At 36.4% G+C, this 23,503-nt stretch overlaps 1 protein-coding gene and 1 long non-coding RNA gene across 5 annotated transcripts in view; both read left to right on the top strand.

Moving 5' to 3' along the window:
- SORBS1 (sorbin and SH3 domain containing 1) overlaps positions 1 to 23,503 on the top strand; it is a 291,490-nt gene that overhangs the window by 63,836 nt on the left and 204,151 nt on the right. For all 4 annotated transcript variants that reach the window (XM_074295931.1, XM_074295929.1, XM_074295930.1 and 1 more), the window contains exon 2: positions 11,721 to 11,800. Coding sequence is in view for 1 of the 4 variants with exons in the window: in XM_074295928.1 (XP_074152029.1) it covers positions 11,721 to 11,800 (80 nt within the window). In the remaining 3 variants the exon portion in view is untranslated. The remainder of the gene's footprint in view (positions 1 to 11,720; positions 11,801 to 23,503) is intronic.
- On the top strand, positions 16,084 to 21,356 carry LOC141558551 (uncharacterized). The gene is made up of 2 exons (XR_012487093.1): positions 16,084 to 16,249; positions 19,800 to 21,356. It is a non-coding gene; the product is annotated as an uncharacterized LOC141558551 (long non-coding RNA).

Below are 23,503 nucleotides of genomic sequence, written 5' to 3'. Positions count from 1 at the left end.
TTGGAATGGGAAGTAGCTTGACAATATTATTTCTTAAGAAGTTATCTAGGATCATGTATGTCTCAATCAAAACAAAGGTCATACTTGCCAGGTACAAATGATGGACACCTCAGTGCCATCCAGAGGCAGGGTCTAGCACTGAGACAAGTCAAATCAACTTGCCTTTATCAAGTGCTTACTATGTACCAGACATTGTGCTGGGGATGCAAAGAAAGGCAAATACTGTTTCTGCAGTATTCTGCTTTCAAGGTGGTCACAATGTAATGGAGGAAAAAACATGAAAACAATGAAATGAAAACATGAAAACTTGAAGGTAATTTCAAAGGAAAGGCAATAATTGTATTAAAGTGAATCAGGGAGGGTTTCTTGGAGAAAATGGAACCTAAGCCCATCAAGCACCTGTGCCTGCTCCATCCCTGATGCTATGCTTATCCAATAAGCTTGGTCTTTTCTAGGAGAAAGACCTGCCCATAATGGAGAATTAAATCCAGGAAGATAGAGAGTTGGGGGAGATGACTGAGGGATAAACCAATCGGAGCAGAACTAGGATGTGTTGCAGGTGCCTGTATTTTGACCTCAATATGTCCTGCTTCATGGGACTTTGAATACTTTTTTTTTAAATTAAAGGGTGTTCTCAGATTTAATGGAAAGATGCAGTGGAAGTTTTCCACTGATGGAAAAGATATCAGCTTCAGGAAATCATTTGGACTTTCTGGGCCTTAATTTCCTCCTCTGAAAAGTGAAAGAGGTTGACCTATATGACTTCTTAATTCCCTTTGAGATCAAAACATTTTGTGACTCAAAGAAAGAGAATGTGTTCTTAAATGTGTATCAAGGCGAGGATCTTACTATTCTGGAAGAGATTTTCATTTTCTCCGTCCAGATTCTCTCTTTGAGTCTAAGATGGAGACAGGTTGTTACAACGATGAATTATAGAACTGACGAGCAGAATAGCTGTAACTCTTTGGGCTAGATACCTAATGCTTTCCATTGTGGATGTGGTTCAGTGGTGCATCATCCAGTGTGCCAACTGCATCCATCATGTGGTGCCGAATGAGAAAATGACTTATTTCAAATAAGTGAACTCTAGTACAAAAATGCTACACAGATTTGTAGTTGTGGATGTCTCACTTTCCCTGGTTTGGACCCCTAAAACCAGGATTGATATTTGTAAAGATGGTAATAACAAAAACAACAATAATAACAAAAGTCGGGGTCATTTTGAAGTATCTACAGAGAGCTATTGGAGGAGATGACTTTAATTTGTAAAGTTGTTGCACTGGGGGCAGAGCAGGACTAGAGGCAGGGATGGTAGGAAAAAAAGCCACTTGTGTTCAATGTCACAAATAAGGAAGAATTTTCAAATTCAGAGCGCAAACAATTTTCAAACTTAGGGTTAACAAGTGCTTTGTATCAGCTGTGTAGCCTATAAGTGCAATAGGTCTATAACAATCTTTCATGGTACACTCAATTTAGGTTGCCTATCTATTGATGTAAGAGTAGCAGGGCTGGTAGATTAAAGTCCAGAGAGGTAGCAAGTGATATTTTTTGGAAATAAAGTTGCACAGGGAACTAAAGCCATACTTGAACAGTAAAGACTACATCAGGTCATGGTGGATGTGGTTTCATGGTCACACAATGGTGTGTCTGGGGAAAGCTTTAAATTGGAATTTGTTTTGGGAATCTGGGGAGTTTTGTTTTTCAAAGGATCATTTTGCACATCAGAATGTAAAAGATGCATCCTTTCTTGAAACCTGGGGAAAATACAAGAATTTAAAAATGAGAAAAGTTAAAACAAAAACACTTCTTGTTATTCTGATCCATTTTCCTGAGGGCTGGAATGTCTCATGAGCACCTGCACATTTGCTTTGGCCATAAAATTATAGATTATCAGGGATCATCTACTTTAACCTGGGGATTTTAACTTATGTTTTAAAATATTTTGATAATTGAATTTCAAAATATTTGGTTTATTTTGTAATTCGAGGCATTTTATTTTATGCAGTTAAAAAGTTATCCTGAGAAGGGGTCCATAGGCTACACCAGTCTGCTGTAGGGTTCCATGATACCAAATAGGTGAAGAACTCTTCATTTTGATTGTAAGGTCCTTGAAGACCATGTCTTTGTTGCTCAGTCTTGCCAACTCTTTGTGAACCCATCTGAGGTTTTTGTGGCAAAGATATTGAAGTAGTTTGCCATTCCCTTTGCCAGCTCATTTGGTAGACATGTTCATAAGCTTGTAAGAGTATGAGGCCAGATTTGAACTCAGGAAGATGAGTTCTCTATCCTCTATGCCATCTAGCTGCCTATACCACATCTAATACTTTTAAAAATCTCTCAGTGACTAACACAACACTTTGTACACAGTAGATAAACAACAAATATTTGTTTTGATTTTTTCCCCTGAGACAATTGGGGTTAAGTGACTTGCCCAGGGTCACACAGCTAGGAAGTGTTAAGTGTCTGAGGCCAGATTTGAACTCAAGTTCTCCTGACTTTAGGGCTGGTGCTCTATCCACTGTGCCACCTAGCTAGCCCTGTTTTGATTTCTTTAGGAGACATTTGAAGTTACAGTTCCAAGATTTGATTGACAGGTTTAGTTTGGTCATTTGATTGGATGGTTTGCCGAGGAAAGATGAAGTTCAATGTACAGGGACACTAGCCAAGCCTAGGGTGAATTATATGTCTAATTGGGTCCCTGATTAGTTTCTAGAAGTATTAATAATGATCTAGGACTTATTTGAGAAATCTGAATTGTAAAAAGAAAAGACTTCCTGGGAATAAAGAAATTCTTTGAATCCAGGTTATCTATTATCTAGCTTCTTAAAACTGTGGTTTGCAACCCCAAATGGGGTCTCATAACTGAATATAGGGGTCATGAAATTATGATTTATTATCAAAAAGTGTTTAATTTGAATAACTATTTTATATATCTGTATGGGGCCATATAAAATTTTTCTGACAAAAAAGGGTTGCCAGTGAAAAAAGTTTAAGAAGTGCTGATTTATTACAATGAGGATTATGGGGTGGAGGGGATGAGGGATTGTTTAATCTAATAAAGTTCAAGTTAAAGTTGATGGCCGAGACCTTTTTGTAGTGATACAAGCAGCCTTTATGGTATTTTTCAGGGGTCTGGTTTCAAGCTCAGTTAGCACAGAACTACATGTATAGTCAATATCCTGATGAATTAAGAGGGGCCAGAAGGATGAGTTAGTATTTCTTCAAATCCCCAGTATCCCACCACTGAGCTGTTGTGACAATGTGGAGCTGTAGCCATAATGGCCATCTGGGCTGATGGGCTCTGGCAGGCTAGCTCTCTGTTAGACTGCAAACTCAGACATTTCAAGCTCTGATCCCTATAGATCTGTCAAATGTTGCTATGTCTAATAGGTTTCAACAAGGGAAGGTTTGGTGGGAGAAAATGACATGTTACTGATTTTTCTGGGTAGGAAATAGTACAAGACTGGCCAGGGGCAAGTTCTGGTTTGTCAATAGTATGTTTGCCGATCTTCTTGAAACAATATAGTTACTTTGTGCCTTCTTGCCCACCCCCACTCCCCAGGAGATAAGTAACTCCAAGAAGGAAATGGAAGAAGAAAAAAAGTAGCCAGCAGAGCTTGGACCAGTTTCAGGCATAATATTGATCTGAAGTGTTCCAGTTTGTGGTAGACAGGGTGTCGGCTGCTTTTGAACTATTCCTTGAAGGCTACTTTGATGGTTAAACATTCCTGGTCCCAAATATTATAGCTTTGTTTTGCTAGGATTAACTGCCATGAATAGAAGTTTTGTTGGTGCCATAAGTGGTTGGACCCTTGGCACTGAGGCAGGATGGTCCTATTTCTTTAGAAGAGAACATTGGTTTCTACAAGATATTGGGTTGAGTCTGGGTAGACAAGGGTCTTGGCAGAAACCAAGCTGCTTGAAAGACGCTCTTCATTTGCTCAAGCTGAATCGTTGTGGAGACTGCTGAAAGCCTCTTTTATTTTACAGATGAGGGAGCTAGGATGTATGTTAGGTACATTCTAGGAGCCATAATGAAAGAAGAGTAATAGTGAAAAGTCGAAAATGCCTAAAAATCATTGATTTCCTTTGGCTCTCTGTTGGGACTGTCATATTAATGATAATCATTATCTTTTCATGGTGGGAGAGCTGCAAGGAATTCCATTTCTTCTTGTTTGAGTCTATATATTTACTCAATATGGAATACTCCAAGGGTTACGAGAACTCTCTAGGATGCCCAGATTTCCACTTAATCACTAGTACCTACAGAGCCTTTCTTCTCTCTTGGGAATAGTACAGGTTCACTTGGCTTTAGACATTCATAACAGGAGTAATGCTTAAAACCAAGGAGGGGGGGGGGGAATACAGCCTTGTTTCCAGATCAAAAAGCATTCTAAATAGCTTCTTTTTTATATACCTGAAACAATCTTCTATATATTTGACTATAACTTCCATTCCTTGTGTCTTTCTTTAACACTAGCCTGAAACTCAAATTCCATATCAATGCTTGAATCCTAAGACTCTTTCTTCTTTCCTCATGCATCCTGCCTGGCTGGGATCCTTGAGCACCAACATCAGTCCATATACTTGGTTTCTGAACCTTTGTCCTGGTTGTGAGGACTGATTGGAATTTCCAAAAGTAAATTTGCACATTGGTATACTCCTTCTCAACTAGTCCAATTTGATGCTTGGTCCTGATCCTCCAGGCAAATCTTATACCATAGAGCCTTTTATGACCTGCCCTGATGCATAAAAGTCAGACTTATGATGCTATTGAATAAGAAACTGAAGGATTATACCACTATATAGGATTTACCAGAATGTTTAAAATGTATTAAAAATAAATATGATATAGTTAAAAAAAATAATCACTCTGCTCTATGTCATCTTTGACAAAATATTGACATGGCTAGAGTGTTGCAAAATATGAGTGTTTTCTCAAAATCCTAATATTTCATGTAAAAGAGTATTTTCTGCTTATCCTTTAAGCTAATTAAAAATATTTTGTAAAGAAATGCCAAATAATATTTCAAAGTATAAGTTCCATGAACAATGTTTAGCATGAGATCTTAAGTACTATACGTCTTATGGTTTGACATTGATTTTTTTTTTAATTAAGCACAAATGAAAGTTAAAATTTCTTCATTATTAAAGGATCAAATCGAGAAATTGATTTAGAGTAGAAAAGTACCTTAGTGGTCATTTAGCCCAATTTCCTCAAGAAATAGAGATTCAGTGAGGTTGAATGACTTGATTTAGATCATGTAGATAACCAATAGAAGAGGCAAGATTTGAGTTTAGGTAGTCCGACTCCAAAGTCATTTGTCCATGTCACAAGGCTGTCACCGTTGGTAATATTTATTCATCATCACTTATCTGTTTTCTTTGATTAATAATATAACCTGAAGAAGGAAGAAAGTCTAGGAATACCAGATCTCAAACTATATTGCAAAGTGGTAATTATTAAAACAATTTGGTACTGGCTAAGAAATAGAGTTGTGGATCAGTAGAATAGATTAGGTACACAATACATAGTAGTAAATGACTATGGCAATCAGTGTAAAATTAACCCAAAAACTCAAGCTTTTGGAGACAAGAATTGCTGTGAAAACTAGAAAGTAGTTTGGCAGAAACTAGGCATAGACCAGCATCTCCCACCATATACAAAGATAAAGTCAAAATGGATATGTGATTTAGACATGAAGAGTGATATTATAAGCAAATCTTGGAATCGTGGAAAATTTTACCTGTCACATATTTGGATAGGAAAAGAAGTCATGGCCAAAGAGGAGAGAGATAACATCATCATATGTAGAGTGGATCATTTTGATTCATCAAATTGAAAAGTTTGCACAAACAAAACTAACATAACAAAGATTAAAAGGAAAGCAGGAAACTGGGAAAACATATTTATAGCACATTTCTCTGATAAGGTCTGATTTGGCCTTTATAGAAAATTGACTCAAATATATAAGGAGAGTTATTCCCCAATTAATAAATGATCAAAAAATATGAATAGGGAATTTTCAGAAGAAGAAATCAAAACTTTCTATAGTCTATGAAAAAAATGCTCCAAATCACTAATGATTAAAGAAATGCAAATTAAAACAATTCTGATGTACCACTTCATACCAATCAGATTGGCTAATATGGTGGAAAAGGAAAATAACAAATGTTGATGGGAATGTGAAAAAATTAGGACTTTAATGCACTATTAGAAGAATTGTAAACTGATCTAAACTTTCTGGAGAGTAATTTGGAACTATTCCCAGAGGGCCATTAAATTTACATTTTCTTTGGCCCAGCAATACCAGCACTAGGTCTGTATTCAATCAAAGGAAAAAGAAGAAGACATATATTTACAAAAAATATTTATAGCAGCTCTTTTTTTGCTATCAAAAAATTGGAAATTGAGGGGATGCCCATCAGTTGGGGAATGGCTGAACAAATTGTGATATATAATTGTGATGGGATACAATTGTACTTTAAGAAATGATGAGTTGGATGTTTTCAGAAAAACCTGAAAAGACTTATATGAAGTAATGCAAAATTAAGTGAGTAGAACCAGGAGAACATTGTACAAAATAACAGCAGCATTATACAATGATAGAGCGAATTACTTACCTATTCCCAGCAATAGAATGATTCAGGACAATTCTCAAGACTTAGAGTAAGAAAAAATGTAATCCACATTCAGAGAGGGAGCTGATGGAGTTGGAAAATAGAATGAAGCACGCTTTTAAATTTTTTTCTTCCTTCCTTCCTTCATTCATTCCTTCCTTCTTGTCTTGTTTTCTTTTGTAACATGGTTAAAATAGAAATATATTTTGCAGAACTACACATGTATAGTCTATATCAAATTGCTTGCCATATTAAAGAGGTTAAGGAAGGAGAAAATTTGAAACTCAGAATTTTTAAAAATGTTGAAATTTTAAACAAATAAAAGATAACCTGAAAAAAAAATTTCCCTATAAATGTTCTAACCCTGAAGATTTTTGGCATGAGACAGCTGGATGGTGTAGTGAATGGAGTGCTGGGATTGGAGTCAAGAAAACTCCTCTTCCTGAGTTCAGATCTGGCTTTAGACATTAATTAGCTATGTGACCCTAGGTAAATTACTTAACCCTGTTTGCCTCAATTCCTTATTTGTAAAAATAAGCTGGAAAAGGAAATGGCAAACCACTCCAGTATTCCTGCCAAGTAAACCCCAAACCAGGTCATGAAGAGTCAGAGAAGACTGAAAAATGATTCAATAACAACAGTGTGGTATGATAGACAAACAGTCCCCCACCCCTCTCCAATCTTCATTGGGTTAGAAATTCTTTACAAATCAAATTTTGTGAACCTTGTATACTCTGAAACAGCTTAAATTGTTCTAGGATGAGATCCAAAAGGCCGTTATCATTTGCTGCAGACGGGACTCTAGAATTTATGCAATGGTATTGTCCTCTATCTTATTTTTTTTAATCAGCAAAAGAAAATGAGAACCCCAATTAGGGATTCCAAGAAACAGATTAAAATTAAAGTTGTGTTTTTACAGAGTAAAAATTCCTGACACTTTCAAACTAAAGGCTAAGAGACAGTAGATCTAGCTAAGAAAACTCTGAATACCATATGGACAGTCTAGGCAGTCATATGGCCTGTTCAGGTAATAGTCTTGGTTCCCCCTCTTTTTTTTGGAAGACATCCTGAAGACTATAGTGTCTTATAGGCAACTGCAGGGCTTTGTTTGGCTCTGTGCTTGTCTTTAGAAGGATCAAAGGAGAAGCACTGCTGAGTGTCAGCTGGTGCTAATCTGGTATAATTATCTGAGTTTCATCCATTGAACTGCTGTTAGGAAAAAAAGGCTGTTCAGCAGAGAAGCAAGAGAAATTTGGTCCTCTACTGACTATAGTATATCATCATCTGCATCATCCATCCGAATTAATGGGGATGTCATCAATCTTGCCTTTTTACACATGAGCAAAGTGAGGTTCAAAGAGATTGACAGCTTGAGCAAGGACATATGGGGAATCCGATGGCAGAACCAGAATTTGAACTTTGACCTTAGTTTTTTCATTTGTAAAATGAGGGGAGGAATTGAATTAGATGTACTTTGAGTTCCCTTTTAACTCTAGATCTGTGGGTGATCCTGTAAAGAACCTATTACCTTGGAATTGAAACCCAGAGCTTCTTTTATTATATCAACCTGTCTCTCAGTTCTATTTTCAATGAGTTGTGAGGGCTATAGCATGACCAATAGCAAAGTCTCATGAATAACCAAAACGGATGTGGGAAGGAAGCTTCAATTGTTTCTACAAGGGGTGGGGAGTTGGAGAGAGTTTTAGAATATGTAGGAGTTTGGGGCCCAACTGAGGTTCATGAAATTGAATGAGGCCCTAGAATCTATCATGGTTGATCTTGGGTTTCACCCCTTGGCAAGAAGGAAGAAGGTATGCCTTGATGATCTTGATTGAATTTCTGTTAGTTCAGTGGGGTAGAGCTTGTCCCATTTTCCTGACCTGTTCTGCTGGAAAAATAGCAGCAACATGTCCTGATTTCTCAGTATAAGCAAAGTCCAGTGTGTCCATCAGGATGAGCTCATCTTTTGTAATCAGAGCTTGGCCACCATCTAATTTGAAACCATTGCCTTGTTTCATCCCATTCAGTTCTTGACAGTCAGTTACAGAGTTCAGGATCACCATTGACCACATTCCCCAGTGACTACAGTACCACTTTGGAGGTGTGAATCTGTGGTGGGTCCTCCAATACATGGGTCATGACAGGGGTTACCAGGTTCATGCCACCTCAACATTGAGACTTCAGGGTTCTCCCTTCCTCTGTCCCTTCTTTCATCCTCCTTTCTGTTCTTCCCTCCTCCCTTCCTTCCTCCCTTCCTTCCTTCCTCCCTTCCTTTTTCCTTCCTCTCTCCCTCCCTCCCTTCCTTCCTTCCTTCCTTCCTTCCTTCCTTCCTTCCTTCCTTCCTTCCTTCCTTCCTTCCTTCCTTCCTTCCTTCCTTCCTTCCTTCCTTCCTTCTTTATGAATACATATTTTATTTCTCTCCCCCTTTCTCCTTAATCCTTACTTAAAAAAACAATAATAACAAAACAACTAAGGAAAAACAATGACAAGGTATGAGACATTCTGCTCTAATCACTGTGCCTTTCTCCCAATTTTCTGCCAAGAAAGGGAATCATACTGCATTATCTGTTCTCTGGGACAGATTTTTTCAATAACTCAGAATTTGGCTTCCTTTTAGTAATGTTTTCATTGGATGATCAGTTTCCAACTGTGTGGCTCTTTGGCTGAGGTCAGGAAAAACCTCATGCAGAATCTTAGTGAGAAATTTACCTGAATAGGCTCTGAGGGGTCCTTTGGGGATAAGTCTGGGGAAAAAAGGAACTATCCCTGATTCAATAATCATTGCCATTTGTCCAGCCTATTGTCAAAGTACTCTTAGAGAAATCATGGGTCCGGGTAGGTCTGTTGGAGTAATGGAAGGGCTGTAAGTGGTAGGAGGGCTGAGATCACTGAAATGAAGATCCATATCTTTGCCTAAAACATAACTACATTGGTTTGCAAAACCTGAAGTTCCTTACAAGTCATTTCAATGGGATGCAATGGAACAAATGTTGTTGCTATATAATCACATGGTTTATGTAACCTTGGAAAGTAACCTTAACATGTTTCCTCAGCCATAATTGGGGGGTTATTAAAGGTGTGAGGGGGAAAGAATAGATGATTTCTCAGTCCTTCTTAGGTCCAATCTATGTATGACCCAGGACTTTGGATGGTAGCTTCATCATTGGTACAGTAGAAATAATGCTATTCTGGATCAGAGGATCTGGATTCAAATCTAGCTCTAACATTTCTTGGACAACTAGATGCCACAGTGAATAGAGTTCTGGTCCTAAAGTTATGAGGACTTGAATTCAAATCCAGTTTCAGACATCTACTAGCTTTGTGATCCTGCATAAGTCACTAAATCCTATTTACCTCAGTTTCCTCATCAGTCAAATAAGCCGGAGAAGAAAATGGTAAACCATTCCAAGTCTCTTTGCCAAGAAACTCCAAATGGGGTCACAATATTCTACTAAACAACAATAAAAACTCCTCTTACTATATGTGGCCCTCAATAACTTTCCCATTTCATTTCATTCTATGAAATGAGAGGTATTGGTGTAGATGACCTCTAAGGTTCCTTCTAGCTCAAAATGATCAGTAATTTTATTTGCTGTGATGTATATACCATGTCCAACCCTTTTTCCTTTTGGGATAAGAGTTTGGGGACTTCGTAATTGATTTAACACTTGAATTCCATAGACCAGATTACAGCAAAGAATATGGAAAAAAAGTGAGAATTTGACCAAAGTATATTAATCCAGTTTCAGGTTTGGAAGATATTTGAGCCATTACTATACTTAAATTGAGGGATTCATGGAAAGTTTCTTGTTAAGAAGCAAACCTTTAGGGAAACGCGTAACTATTTTACTTTTCCAATGGGGATCTGGTTTTCCACTTAAAGAAAATATTATAGAATATGTATGAGAAAGTGGCTTGGACACCTCAAGAGTATTATATTTTTTTTAATAAAAGACTTTATGAAGTTTAATGTGGTCATGTCAGTTTTCCACAGTATCCAGATTAGTATCAGGTATTGGAGAAAGAATACTGTGCTCTATAGCTATTTGATCTTGGGTAAACTCTTGGGTATTTGGGGCCAGGATTTTCTCACTTCTAAAATGAAGGTATTGGATTAGATAATCTTTAAAGATCCTTTGTAATCCATGAACGGGATTAGTTGTGAGTCTCAGGGATGCAGATAATTGATGAAGAAATAAATATGTCTTTTCAAATGCCCTCTCTCTGCTATAACAACATGGGTCCATGCCAATATATTGGAAGAGGGCATGTAGTCTTATAGCCTTATTTTCCACACTTGGAAACTGAAGCTCAGGGAAGTTGAGTTATTTGCCAAGACCCCATGGGTTAGCAATATTAGAGGTAGGATTCTCTGACTCTTTCCTCTATCCTACAGTTTTTGCTATTTTTGTTCCTTGGTCTTGCTAAATCAATGTTTTTTTCTTCTAAAGAAACAGACAGTACCATCTATAAGAGAAAGGCAAAAAAGGAAAAGAGTTGGGACCCAGGAGAAGTTAGTAGGGAAATGATGTAATTCCTATAATCTTTGGTCCTAAGCATCCAAATTGAGTGAATCAAGGTGAATCCTTCTATGTTGGTTCTTTTCTATTAAATGATTTGTGAGATTAATGTAATTTTCAAATTACTAGATCAAGGAGGATTCCATTTTCAGTATACCTCCTGCAAAGATCTTTAATCAACAAGAATTTTTAAAGTGCTTACTATATGTTATGTGCTGGGGATGTAGCAAAAAATATTAAAGACTACACCTTTAAGGAGTTTTGCATTCTAAGGGATATAACAAGATATTTCTTGTATTAATCTGGTATTTAAGTTTGTGTGAATGGGAAACCTCCCTGAGTGTGTGCTAAGTTGCTTATTTCCACTTGTACCAGTGACTTCTGTATGTAAATACAAATTCTTAATCAAAATGTGGTTTGTAAAAGACTTTTGCTATCATAATCAGCTTTCTTTGTTGTCAAACTCGGGCAGTAATTCTTTTTTTAAAGACTTAAAACAGAATGTGGGATCTGAATTATGTCTAGTAAAAATAGCAAGTGTTATATGACTTATTCCATATTTTTGTTTTTTAATTTTAGAAGTTGAGTCCAAAGAAGTTTGCACCCGCTCTGCTCAGGATTTCAGCCCCAATGTCTCTCATCATCACCTCTACCCATTGGTAGGTTTTATTTATTTTTTTAATTATTCTTATGTAGCCCAATTTTTCTCTGATTATTTTTCTCTAGGCTATCTCTGTACAGTTTGAGTCACCTAGTACAATAGAAACAGCATTGCATGAGGTATTGGTGGATGGGGACTCTGCTTTACCACTGCTTGGTGTGTGAACACTGACTAATGAATCACTTAAACCCTCAGTGTCACAGCTTCCTCATCTGTAAACTGAAAATAGTACCTACCCTGCTTATTTCACAGGCTTATTTTGAGCTTGAACAGAGATGAAATATGGGAAAGTATTTTGAAAAGTATGAAGTGCTATAAGAATATAAAATGTTAATATTTAACTCTAAGACAGGAGGGAGAATTGAGCTAAAATTATCAAGAGGATAAAATTGGGCTGTCTTTGGTACAGGGAACTCCCAGGTAAAGGAATTCTCTTGACCAATAGAAGTCAGCGCTTTCTTTTCAAAGTGAAGAGTTACCAGGGACTATACAACCATTATGGGTTGAGCCCAGGACTTTATCAATTCAAGAAGGCCTCTGTTACTCACTATCAACCCTTGCAAATCTCTAGAATTGGGCTTCTTAAATGTTTTCCTCTCACAACCCCTTTTTGCTGGAGAAATTTTTACTTGACCCCGGGTATATAGATTTATCAAATAGGCATGCAAATGAAACATTTACTGTTAATGCATCATAAAGAAATTTATTTTTAAAATAATTGTTTGGTATACATGTAATTTTACTATTAATTAAAGACAAAAGCAAATGTACACATTAATGAAATAGATGTGCTTATTTATTTTTACACAAAGAATTAAATTTTGGTGGAATAATTGATACTGCAGATGTAGAGGATTCAGAAACTTTTTACTATTGCCAAGTTTTTTCCAATCTTGGTATTGAGATACACCACCCTGTATGGAGTTCTGACCCACAGTTTAAGAAGCTTTTTTTCTAGAGTACCATTATAACTGACTCATTCTGTGTAGAGATTTTAGGTTTGTTAAAATGTTTTCCTTAAAACAGTTCTAGGAAGCAAGAAATATAATCATTGTCCCTATTCTTCAGATTAGAAAAAGAAATCTTTTTTTTTTTTCTTTTTTTATTAATTTTTATAATTATAACATTTTCTTTGACAGTACATATGCATAGGTAATTTTTTTTTTTTTTTTTTTTACAACTTATCCCTTGTACTCCCTTCAGTTCCGAATTTTTCCCCTTCTTCCCTCCACCCCCTCCCCTAGATGGCAGGCATTCCCATACATATTAAATATCTTATAGTATATCCTAGGTACAATATATGTGTGCAGAACCGAATTTTGTTGATGTTGTTGTTGCAAAGGAAGGATTGTATTCGCAAGGTAAAAATAATCTGGAAAGAAAAACAAAACAAAACAAACCAAACAAACAAACAAACAAAAAAAAAAAAACAAACAAAAACAATGCTCACAGTTTACACACATTTCCCAGTGAGAAAAAGAAATCTTAAAAAAATAAAATGATATGCAAGATTATACAGCTAGTACAAGACAACTCAGAGTATTATTCAGGTCTTCTGCTTCTTAAGTTTCAGATTGGATTTGAAATTGAGAAGAACTGAGTTTAAATTCTGCCTCAGCTGCTTACTTGCTCTGTGATTCTGAGCCAAGTCCATCATCTTCACTTTTCTTATCTGTAAAATGGAAATAAAAATAATATCAACATCACATGAATATTGAGAGGATCAGATATAATAATAATTGTGCCTCATCCAAACTAAGTGCTATGTAACTATTATTATTATTGTAATTACTTGTGAGAATCAAAATGGAAAGCACTTTGAAGACTTCAAATATAATGTAAATGGTAGCTACTGTTTCCCTTCATTTTCTCTTTTCTCCAGCCCACGCTGGCTGTTATTTCAAAGGAGAGATTTTTCTCTTGAAAGATTAATTAAACTACACTTCACAATTACCTTCCCCTTTTATTTGAGATTAGGTAAGTTCACAATTAAGAAATGCTCCTCCTCCCAAGAGAGCTACTTAATTGTTCTTCGCAGCAAAGGATCATTGCTGTTTCTCTGACAGTTTACAGAAGTAAAAAAATACTCCTCTAATCATGATGTACTCAGAAGCCAAAATTAGAATGTGTAAAGGAATTTATAACTGTTTGATGGATTGTAGGCTTCTTCTGAGAAATTTGCACTTTTAATTTAGGGGAAGGTGTTTGGGAGAGTTGAGAGAGACAACACCACCATCTTTCTCTAGTTAGCTACTGGAGTAAAACTCTTGACTGTTTGATCATAGCATCTGTCTTGTTTTGGTTTCCTCCCCTGAGGTCATTGTATATTACTTAGATGTTCTGGGACTAGGTCAGAACTTGGTCATGTCTTATGGACCAGCACACAATTCTAACTTTATTCTAACTTCCCTCCAAATAACTGAAATCTGACCTTGGATCCCTGTTAGCTGGGAGAGTCTGACCCCAGAATACCTGGGCTATGTGGTCCTCTGCATGTCATCAATACCTCTGATCTTCTCTCGGACCTTGGTGTCCTCTGTCGGACTTCCTCTCCCCATTCTACAATCCTCCCAAAGTTTTCTCCCTGATTCGTCTCTCACTTGATGACCTTCACTATGGGTTTTTGTCCCCCTAGGTTCCAATACAGTGTTCTAGGACACCTCCACTTATGATGGCTCCTTTTATGTGAGGATATTTGTCTCTAGAAACTGGACAAACTTTGTATTTGCTTCAGTTATCCAGAGCACTAAAAGAATCATTAGATGCTTTAGGGTTCCTGATTATCAGGGGAAAAAATGATTTTTGAGTAGCTGGGTAAGATCATTTGTCATGGGCTAGGGTTGTGTGATGAGAAAAAGTAATTAATAAATAAATGGGTAGTATTTCTCAAGAGTCCCTAATAAGGTGAATATATGTGATAAACATTTTGCCATGAGGGTTACCAACAAGAATGACAGAAGATTGAGGATCTCACTGTTAGCAAGTATGGAGGATGAGCAGGATTTTGTAATTACCTACAGAGGGTGAATTGTGGCTTCTGTCAGTGACAAGTCTTAGTAATGGATGCACAAAGTACAGATTGGTCTCATCATGAGAGGAGAAAGTGACCAGAGGAATTTGTCTCTATTTTCCAGTATATTGAGGAGAATAAAATGTTCTAGTAAAAAATTAAAGGGTGCTTCAGAAGATTATGAAGCTGAAAAGGTAGAGGGAGATCCTGACCTCTTTTAAGAATCTTCAGGATAGAAAAATGTGAGACAGAAAAGGAAAGAAAAGGACTAGTGGATGGTCAGAACTACATAATAAATTTGAAATTCTTCCCAAAGGTGGTTATAGATGCAATCACAGGAGACAACTTAATGATAATGCAAAAAATGACCACGCAGACCCACAGGGGACATTGAAAGACAGAATATCCAATATTAGAAAGCAGAAACAGTGATAACTGGTAATTCTTTGGTGGGGAGGTTAATTTATTGAAGAGGGCTTCAGAAGAGAAAAACTGATTTGGGAAGTCAATAACAGGTTAAGAAGATGGTATCTGAGAGTGAGATTTATATTTCTGGATCACCATTTAAGATAAAGGAATGATGAGTTCTTGGCTAGGAATGAAGTACATCAAAATCAAAGTAAAAAAAAAAAATTGCCTAGAGTCCTATGAATGTGAATCAAGGTTTTTAATTGTAAACGAAAAGTGAGAGACTAATTATTTACATGTATCTTTTGAGCCAAATACCACAGAAAAGAATAACAGTCCACAGGAATCATAATTTATTGGAGGTAATATCTCTGTGCTCTCAAATATCTATGTGCAAATATACAAACTGGGTGGTGCAATTGATAGAGTGCCAGCCCTGAAGTCAGAAAGATATCTTCCTGAATTTAAATCCATTCATATGGGCTATGTGACCTTGGGCAAGTCACTTAACCGTGTTTTCATCAGTCTCATCTGTAAAATAACCTGCAGAAATAAATTTCTTTTTTTTCTCTCTCTTTTTTTTTATTTTACAATTATAAATTTTTTGACAGTATGTATGCATGAGTAATTTTTTATGACATTATCCCTTGTATTCATTTTTCCAAATTATCCCCTTCCTCCCTCTACTCCCTCCCCTAGGTGACAGGCAATCTCATACATTTCACATGTGTTACAGTATAACTTAGATACAATATATGTGTGTAACTCCAATTTTCTTGTTGCACATTAAGTATTGGATTCCAAAGGTATAAGTAACCTGGGTAGATAGACAGTAGTGCTAATATTTTACATTCACTTCCCAGTGTTCCTTCTCTGGGTGCAGTTATTTCTGTCCATCATTGATCAACTGGGAGTGAGTTAGATCTTCTTTATGTTGAAGATTTCCACTTCCATCAGAATACATCTTCATACAGCATTGAAGTGTACACCGATCTTCTGGTTCTATTCATTTCACTCAGCATCAGTTCAGCATCAGTTGATGTAAGTCTCTCCAAACCTTTCTGAATTCATCCTGATGGTCATTTCTTACAGAGCAATAATATTCCATAACCTTCATATACCATAATTTACCCAACCATTCTCCAATTGATGGACATCCATTCAACTTCCAGTTTCTAGCCACTACGAAAAGAGCTGCCACAAACATTTTGGCACATACAGGTCCCTTTCCCCTCCTCAGTATTTCTTTGGGATGTAAGCCCAATAACAGCAATGCTAGATCAAACGGTATGCACAGTTTGATAACTTTTTGGGCATAGTTCCAAATTGCTCTCCAGAATGGCTGGATTCTTTCACAACTCCACCAACAATGTATTAGTGTCCCAGTTTTCCCACATCCCCTCCAACATTCATCATTATTTGTTCCTGTCACCTTAGCCAATCTGACAGGTGTGTAGTGGTATCTCAGAGTGGTCTTAATTTGCATTTCTCTGATCAGTAGTGATTTGGAACACTCTTTCACATGAGTGGATATAGTTTCAATTTCATCATCTGAGAATTGTCTGTTCATATCCTTTGACCATTTATCAATTGGAGAATGGTTTGATTTCTTATAAATTAGGGTCAGTTCTCTATATATTTTGGAAATGAGACCTTTGTCAGAACTTTAACTGTAAAAATATTTTCCCAATTTGTTACTTCCCTTCTAATCTTGTTTGCCTTAGTATTATTTGTACAGAAACTTTTTAGTTTGATGTAATCAAAATCTTCTATTTTGTGATCAATAATGATCTCTAGTTCTCCTCTGGTCATAAATTCCTTCCTCCTCCACAAGTCTGAGAGGTAGACTATCCTCTGTTCCTCTGATCTATTTATGATCTCATTCTTTATGCCTAAATCATGGACCCATTTTGATCTTATCATGGTATATGGTGTTAAGTGTGGATCCATATTTAATTTCCTGCAGAAGTAAATTTCAAACCATTCCAGTATCTTTGCCAAGGAAACCCCAAATGTGGTCACAAAGAAACAGACATGGCTGAAAAATGGCCAAAAAGCCACAAATGTCTTCTAAAGAAAGTGAATTAAAGATCTTAATGTAGGGAGGAAAATTTAACTACTGAGACTGTGTGGGATGGGGCTTCTTGACTGGAATATGCTTCTGTTAATAAATACCTTATTCAAAAGGAAAATTTTATTTATATAAAAGGAGTGGTTGGATAATATTAAAATGGAAGAAAATGCATTCATGTGAAAAAATCCACAAACCAGAGAAGGGTATGAATGAATGGATAAAAAAAAACTTAAATTCTTTCTGTGTGTTCAATTGTGGGGATTTAAATATAAAATTATTAATTAAAAAAAAGTGAGACAAGCTTCATCCTCAAGGAACTTCCTATACTTATAGGGAAGTACAGACCAGGGAAGAGTATTTTGATTGGGAAAAAATCACTAGTAATAATTATTATGGGTTTTGGAAGGAGAGCGACATCCCTCTGTAGTAAAAATGGCAGTATTGATTTGATTGTATTTCCAGAGTGGGAAGAAGAGATGAGGAATGGAAAGTATGATGGAGGTGTTAGGGCAGATGGTGACATCAAGGCAAAAATGTGAAGTGAAACATGACTAGAACCAGTTAAATGGAGTGGGCCATATGGATTTCTTATCAATCAAGATAGCAAGAGACCCAGAATGGGAAATCCGAAACTGAAAGGGCTAAGCCCCCCAGGGTAGGAATGATCTCTTGTCCCAGGGTAAAGCAGTAGGTCAGTTGCTGAAAAGAAACATATTCATGGCTGTACATCTAACCAGAAGAAGAAAAATAGATGAGCTTTTCAGAAAATAGATCACAAACCTAACACAGAAACATACATCTCAATTATGCTACATTTCAATTATGTAAGATATTTATTAAAAGCAAAGTTGCTGATAGATTATGGTATTAACATAATAATTTCATTTTTCAAAATGTAAAATTGATGAAGATATATGATTTAAAGAAGAAAGAATTAGTTGCTGCCAGTTAATTTTTTTTTTAAGAAGAATATAATGCTTGCAAACTAGAGGCTGTTAGGTAACTTGTCATCAATTCCTAGAAACATTCTAGAACATATTTTTAAAAGGAATCATTTACAAAGATTAATTTAGAAAGGGAAAAGGGATCACTGAGATGCTAATATATGACTTTATCAGAATAAAGTTGATCAGAAAAATGGGTTTGATAGTGTTCTTTGTGAGAAAAATCAAGGGGTTTAAGTGGATGGTAAATGCAACATGAGTCAGTAGGAAATCATGAGAGCCAAAAAAAGGCAAAAACTGACTACATTGAGAGGAATAGTGTCTACAAGAAAGATGTCAGTTACATTGTACTCTCCCCATTTAAAACCACATCTCTGGCATTATTTTCAGTTCTGGGTGCCATATTTTAGGAACACATTGATAAGCTGAAGAAGCTAGCCATATTGGTGACGAATCTTAGGAAACTGAGACTGTGCCATGTGAAGAGTGCTTGAAAGACACAAAAATGTTTACCCTGGAAAACAGAATATTTAAGGGGGACAAGATAGCTATCTTTAAGGGCTGTCTCTAAGAGTAAGAATTAGATTTGTCTTGCTCGATCCTGGAGAACAAAACTAGGAACTCTGAGTAGCAGCAGCCAAGAGACAAAAACCTGCTTTGAGATGGAAAAAAATTCCTAACAGTTAGAGCCAATGAAAAGTGGATGGGCTGCCTTAGGGGTAGTGGGTTTATACTAGAGATCTTCTGAACAGGGGATTCTTATTGAGGTGGGGAATAAATGTCCTCAAGTCCCCTCTCCATTTTTTTTGTGAGGCAGTTGGGATTAAGTGACTTGCCCAGGATCACACAGCTCATAAGCATGAAGTGTCTGAAGTCTATTTGAACTCTCCCTGAGTCCAGGGACAATGCTCTATCCATTGCTCAACCTAGCTCTAACTCTGAGGATCGAGGAGTTGAGTCCTTGCCTTTGTCTGCCACTGTGGAAAATCTCAAACCCTTTTTTCTGCAGCTGCATCCCACCCCTACCTGTTAATAAACTGCGAGAGAACAGAGCCTTTCCAGTGAAGTAAATTGAATGTCAGAATGGGAGTGAGAGTGGGTATTGATGGCTTCCAAAACAAAATGCCACGATCTGTAGGGCTTTTTGGACGTCTCATGAGTGATGAATTCATTGAGACCCTTGAAAGGGATTCTGCCAGGACAGTTTCAGTAAGTGGCAACTCAGTGTAGTTTCTCTTGTGACAGGTCTTATGAAGCTGTTGCATTGATGACTGTAAATAAAGGTTTCCTTTCCCAAGGCACGGTTAGGGGCCAAGGGGTAATGCTCTCCTGCCAAAGCAACTGAATCACACGGCAAATCGAAATCATTCAGTACAGCAATGACCTCTCCTAGGTCTTGGCGTTTCTCCAAGGCTTTTTTGAACAAGCAGGCTGTTGTATCACAGCCACTGATTGCATATAAAAATAAGATATTTTATTCCTTCGAGCGACTGTAATTTAGGGAGGGAAAAGTACATTTTTCTTCCCCTCCACCCAACTTAATTTCCTGGTTCCACCGTAGGCTGTCTCCACAACAAGGGGCTATTTCAATATCCTCTCCAGCAATTACAGCACATTCACAGGAAGAAGACATCTCAATAGTCATGGTTGATGAATCTGGCATCAGCATCATTAGAGACTGCTTTGCAGCCATGCTCTCATCATGAAATCCCTTCATCAGCACAGAGATGAGTCATTCTTTGTTTATCTTCTGCCACAAGAATTTCTCTTGTCTAAAGAGTGCAGCCACGCTTTCATCAAATAGCATTTTCTGCCGAGGTAGGCTCAGAGAAACACTCGTGTCAGTCGCACTTTCAGAGTGACCGCCAAGGTTCATAATGCATTAAAGCACCTCTGAATTTCTGAATGTTAACATGTCTCACATAGCATTGGGAGGGCTGCTGTTCTGGCTTGCAACCTTTTTATAATAGAAACTCATGTTGATAGCATGGACAAGGAGAGGATTTCCTCCTTTGTCTTCCCTGGTCTGCATAGGACCAGGTAATATTTTGTTTTGTTTGTTTTTATACATTTGTTGTTTTCTACATATCAATTTTACTAAAAATACTGATTTATAGATTCTGCCTAACAGGGATCGACAACCTGGTTATTTTTTTCTTCAATATGTGTTCCTCGAACTGAATAACAAAGAATAAAAGTGAGAGAAAATTCATAGATAAGGAGTTGAAGGCTCTGAGACTTTCTTGAGAGCAGGGACTGTCTTTTACCGTTCTTTGTATCCCTAGTACTTAACCATGAACCCGGCACATTGCAGGCACTTAATAAATAATGATTGACTGACTTGCATTCAGTTTAACCCCACTTTGTTTTCTAGTTGGGAAACTGAGGCACAAAGGGATTAAGTAACTCTCCTAAAGTAAGCCATATTGGCAATTAGGTAGCACAGCAAACAGAACATTGGGCCTGGAAACAGGAACGTCTGATTTCAAATTCAGCCTCAAAAACTTACTAACAAGCCAATAGCAGGTAAGCTATCTGCCTCAGTTTCCTCAATTGGAAAATGGGGACAGTAACAGCAGTTACTTTCTAGGATTTTTGTGAGAACTAAAGGAGGTAATATTTGTGAAGTGCTTAGCACAGGACCTAGCACACAGTAGGCACTTAACAAATTTTTATTCTTTTTCTTTTCCTTCCCCAAGATCATACAGACAAAAGTAAAATTTGAACCCAGGTCCTTTAACTTCAGAGGCAGCGTCCAATGAATTATAACAGGTTGATAGTTTTAGATGATTTCCCAAAAAAGGAAATCTCTGAAAACCCAGATCAATATTGTTGCTTTGTAAAGACCACCACAAGAGGAAGGCAGCAATTTAATTTTTTAATTTTTTAAATAGTTTTTTTTATTTTCAAAATATATGCAAAGATAATTTTCAACCATTCAACTTCACAAAACCATGTGTTCCAAACCTTTCTCCCTCCCTTCCTTTTATCCTCTCCCCCAGACAGTAAATCATCCAATCTGTGTTAAACATGTGCAATTCTTCTATATATTAATTCCATAATTGCTGCACAAGAAAAATCAGATCAAAAAGGAAAAAAAAATGAGAAAGAAAACAAACATCAAGCAAACAACAACAACAACAACAAAAAGGTGAAATACTAGGTTGTGATCCCCACTCAATCCCCACAGTCCTTTCTCTGGGGAAGATGGCTCTCTCTATCATTAATCACTTGGAATTGGCCTGAATTACCTCTCAATTTAAAAATTTTATAATGTACTTTATGTTCAACTAATTAAGAAAATTTGACCTGTGAACTATAGACAAAAAAAAAGTATTGGGTAAATCTACTGTAAAGTAAGAGTTCTGTCCATTTAGACTGTTATTTTATGGTATCTCCCTTACTGGGCTGTTGTGAAGTGAAAAGGAGATTATATATGTAAAGCTCTTTGCAAAATTTAAGGAATTACTTGTCAGTCTTTATTATGATTCCATATTAAAAGACTCAGATGATCAAACCATTTTAAGTACAGGCAATGTCCAGTAAGTGTAGTAATTTACTTATGAATAAAATACACATAACATTTTTCGTGTATGTAAAAATGAACTTGAAATCTGGATAAGATATTTTAAGAAGGGGTTCACTTAAATTCATTTGAGTATTTTGGTATTTTCTGTTCTTTTGGAATATCTGGAAATTTAAAATTTTTACCTTTGAAGTTCTTAACTCTTAAGAAAACTTGTATGACTTCATTTCTTTTGCAATTTTTCCATCCTGCTACCCTTTTCCATTCATTTTTTTATTCCATGATACTGTTGATGTAGATGTGATTCTTTAATTTTCATAGATTGTTTCTCAATTTTATTACTACTCATGACCATCTAAATAGTCATTGAAATTTTTAAAAAATCAAATTTCACTGAAATGCATAGTTTTAATTACATACAAAACTTAGAGTTTTAATTTAAGATATGTTAAGGATCAATAATAGGGATTCCAACTTCTAAATTTGAGTATTTGTGATAATGTGATAGGCCTTTTTGAGATTTTTTTTTCTTCTAATGTCTGTCATATCTGTCCATATGATCTTATTGAATTCCCAGAAGATCCTTGAATTTCATTTAAGATCATCAAAAATAAATGCAAAAATTAAGAAAACAGGAAACATTAGGGAAAAAATTGCCATAACAACATAATGTAAACAACATTAAAAAAGCAGAAAAAATCATGTTCAATGTGACCTTTAATTATAGTCCTGGAAGCTGAAAGATGAAGCCCATTCCTCAATTCTTGAGAAAGAAGCTTTTGGGAGAAGGTTGTTATCTAGTTTGTCAGACATGAGCCAGTAGGTTTATGAATTTTCTTTGTTACAGGGTATGTCTTAGTGGAAGGGGTAAGATGCAATGTATTGGGAAATACTATTTCTCTTATTATTCCTTCAAGAAAAAACTTGCCACCTCCTTCTCTTTATTTAACCTGAATAATAATTGCCTGAAACAAAAATTACTTATTTCTAAAGCATTTTAAGGTTTATAGAGTATTTTCCTTACAGGAACCTCTGAAGTAGGCCATATATTACATCTTTATTTAAAAAAAAAAAAAGACAACAACATTTTAAGCAAAATAGATAACTTTACCCCTTGGAGAGGTGGAGGTCAGGGTTGATTTAGTTTAGAAGATACCATTTAAAAGTCCTAGATGCTTAGTTTAAGGACTCAGATAAGAGATTTACATTTCAAGAGATAACATACTTCTCAGTAGTGTAACTTCTGACCTCATTCTCAAAGCTACCAGTGATCTCTCAATTGCCAACTCTAAAGGCCTTTTCTAGAACCTCAATCACCAAATTATCTTTTTCTTCTGGATACTCTCTTTTTCTAGATTTTAATGACACTTATCTCTCCTTCTTTGTCTGTGTTTTCTTACTTGTTTGACTTCTGTCTCCTTCCTAAATCTTTATCTGAGTCATTCTTGTTAACTGTGGAGGGTCTCCTAATACTCTGTCCTGGACCCTCTTCACTTCTCCCTCTATTGTATTTTACTTGGTAATCATATAGGCTCCTATGGTTTTAATGGTCACCTTTATGTAGATGATTCTCTGATCTACTTGCCAGTCCTAAACTCTCTGGTGACCTCAAGTGTTGTATTTGCAATTAAATTGCCTTTTGGACATTCCAAACTAGATGTCCCTTGGATATCTTAAATCCAATCTCTTCAAAACCAAATTTGTTATCTTTTCCCCAAAATTCTCTCTTTTTAGCTTTC

This window comes from Sminthopsis crassicaudata, chromosome 2 (genome assembly GCF_048593235.1).
Source record: "Sminthopsis crassicaudata isolate SCR6 chromosome 2, ASM4859323v1, whole genome shotgun sequence".
Classification (NCBI taxonomy): domain Eukaryota; kingdom Metazoa; phylum Chordata; class Mammalia; order Dasyuromorphia; family Dasyuridae; genus Sminthopsis; species Sminthopsis crassicaudata.
The sequence above is the reverse complement of the archived record's forward strand: the minus strand, read 5'-3'. Positions and strand labels throughout refer to the sequence as shown.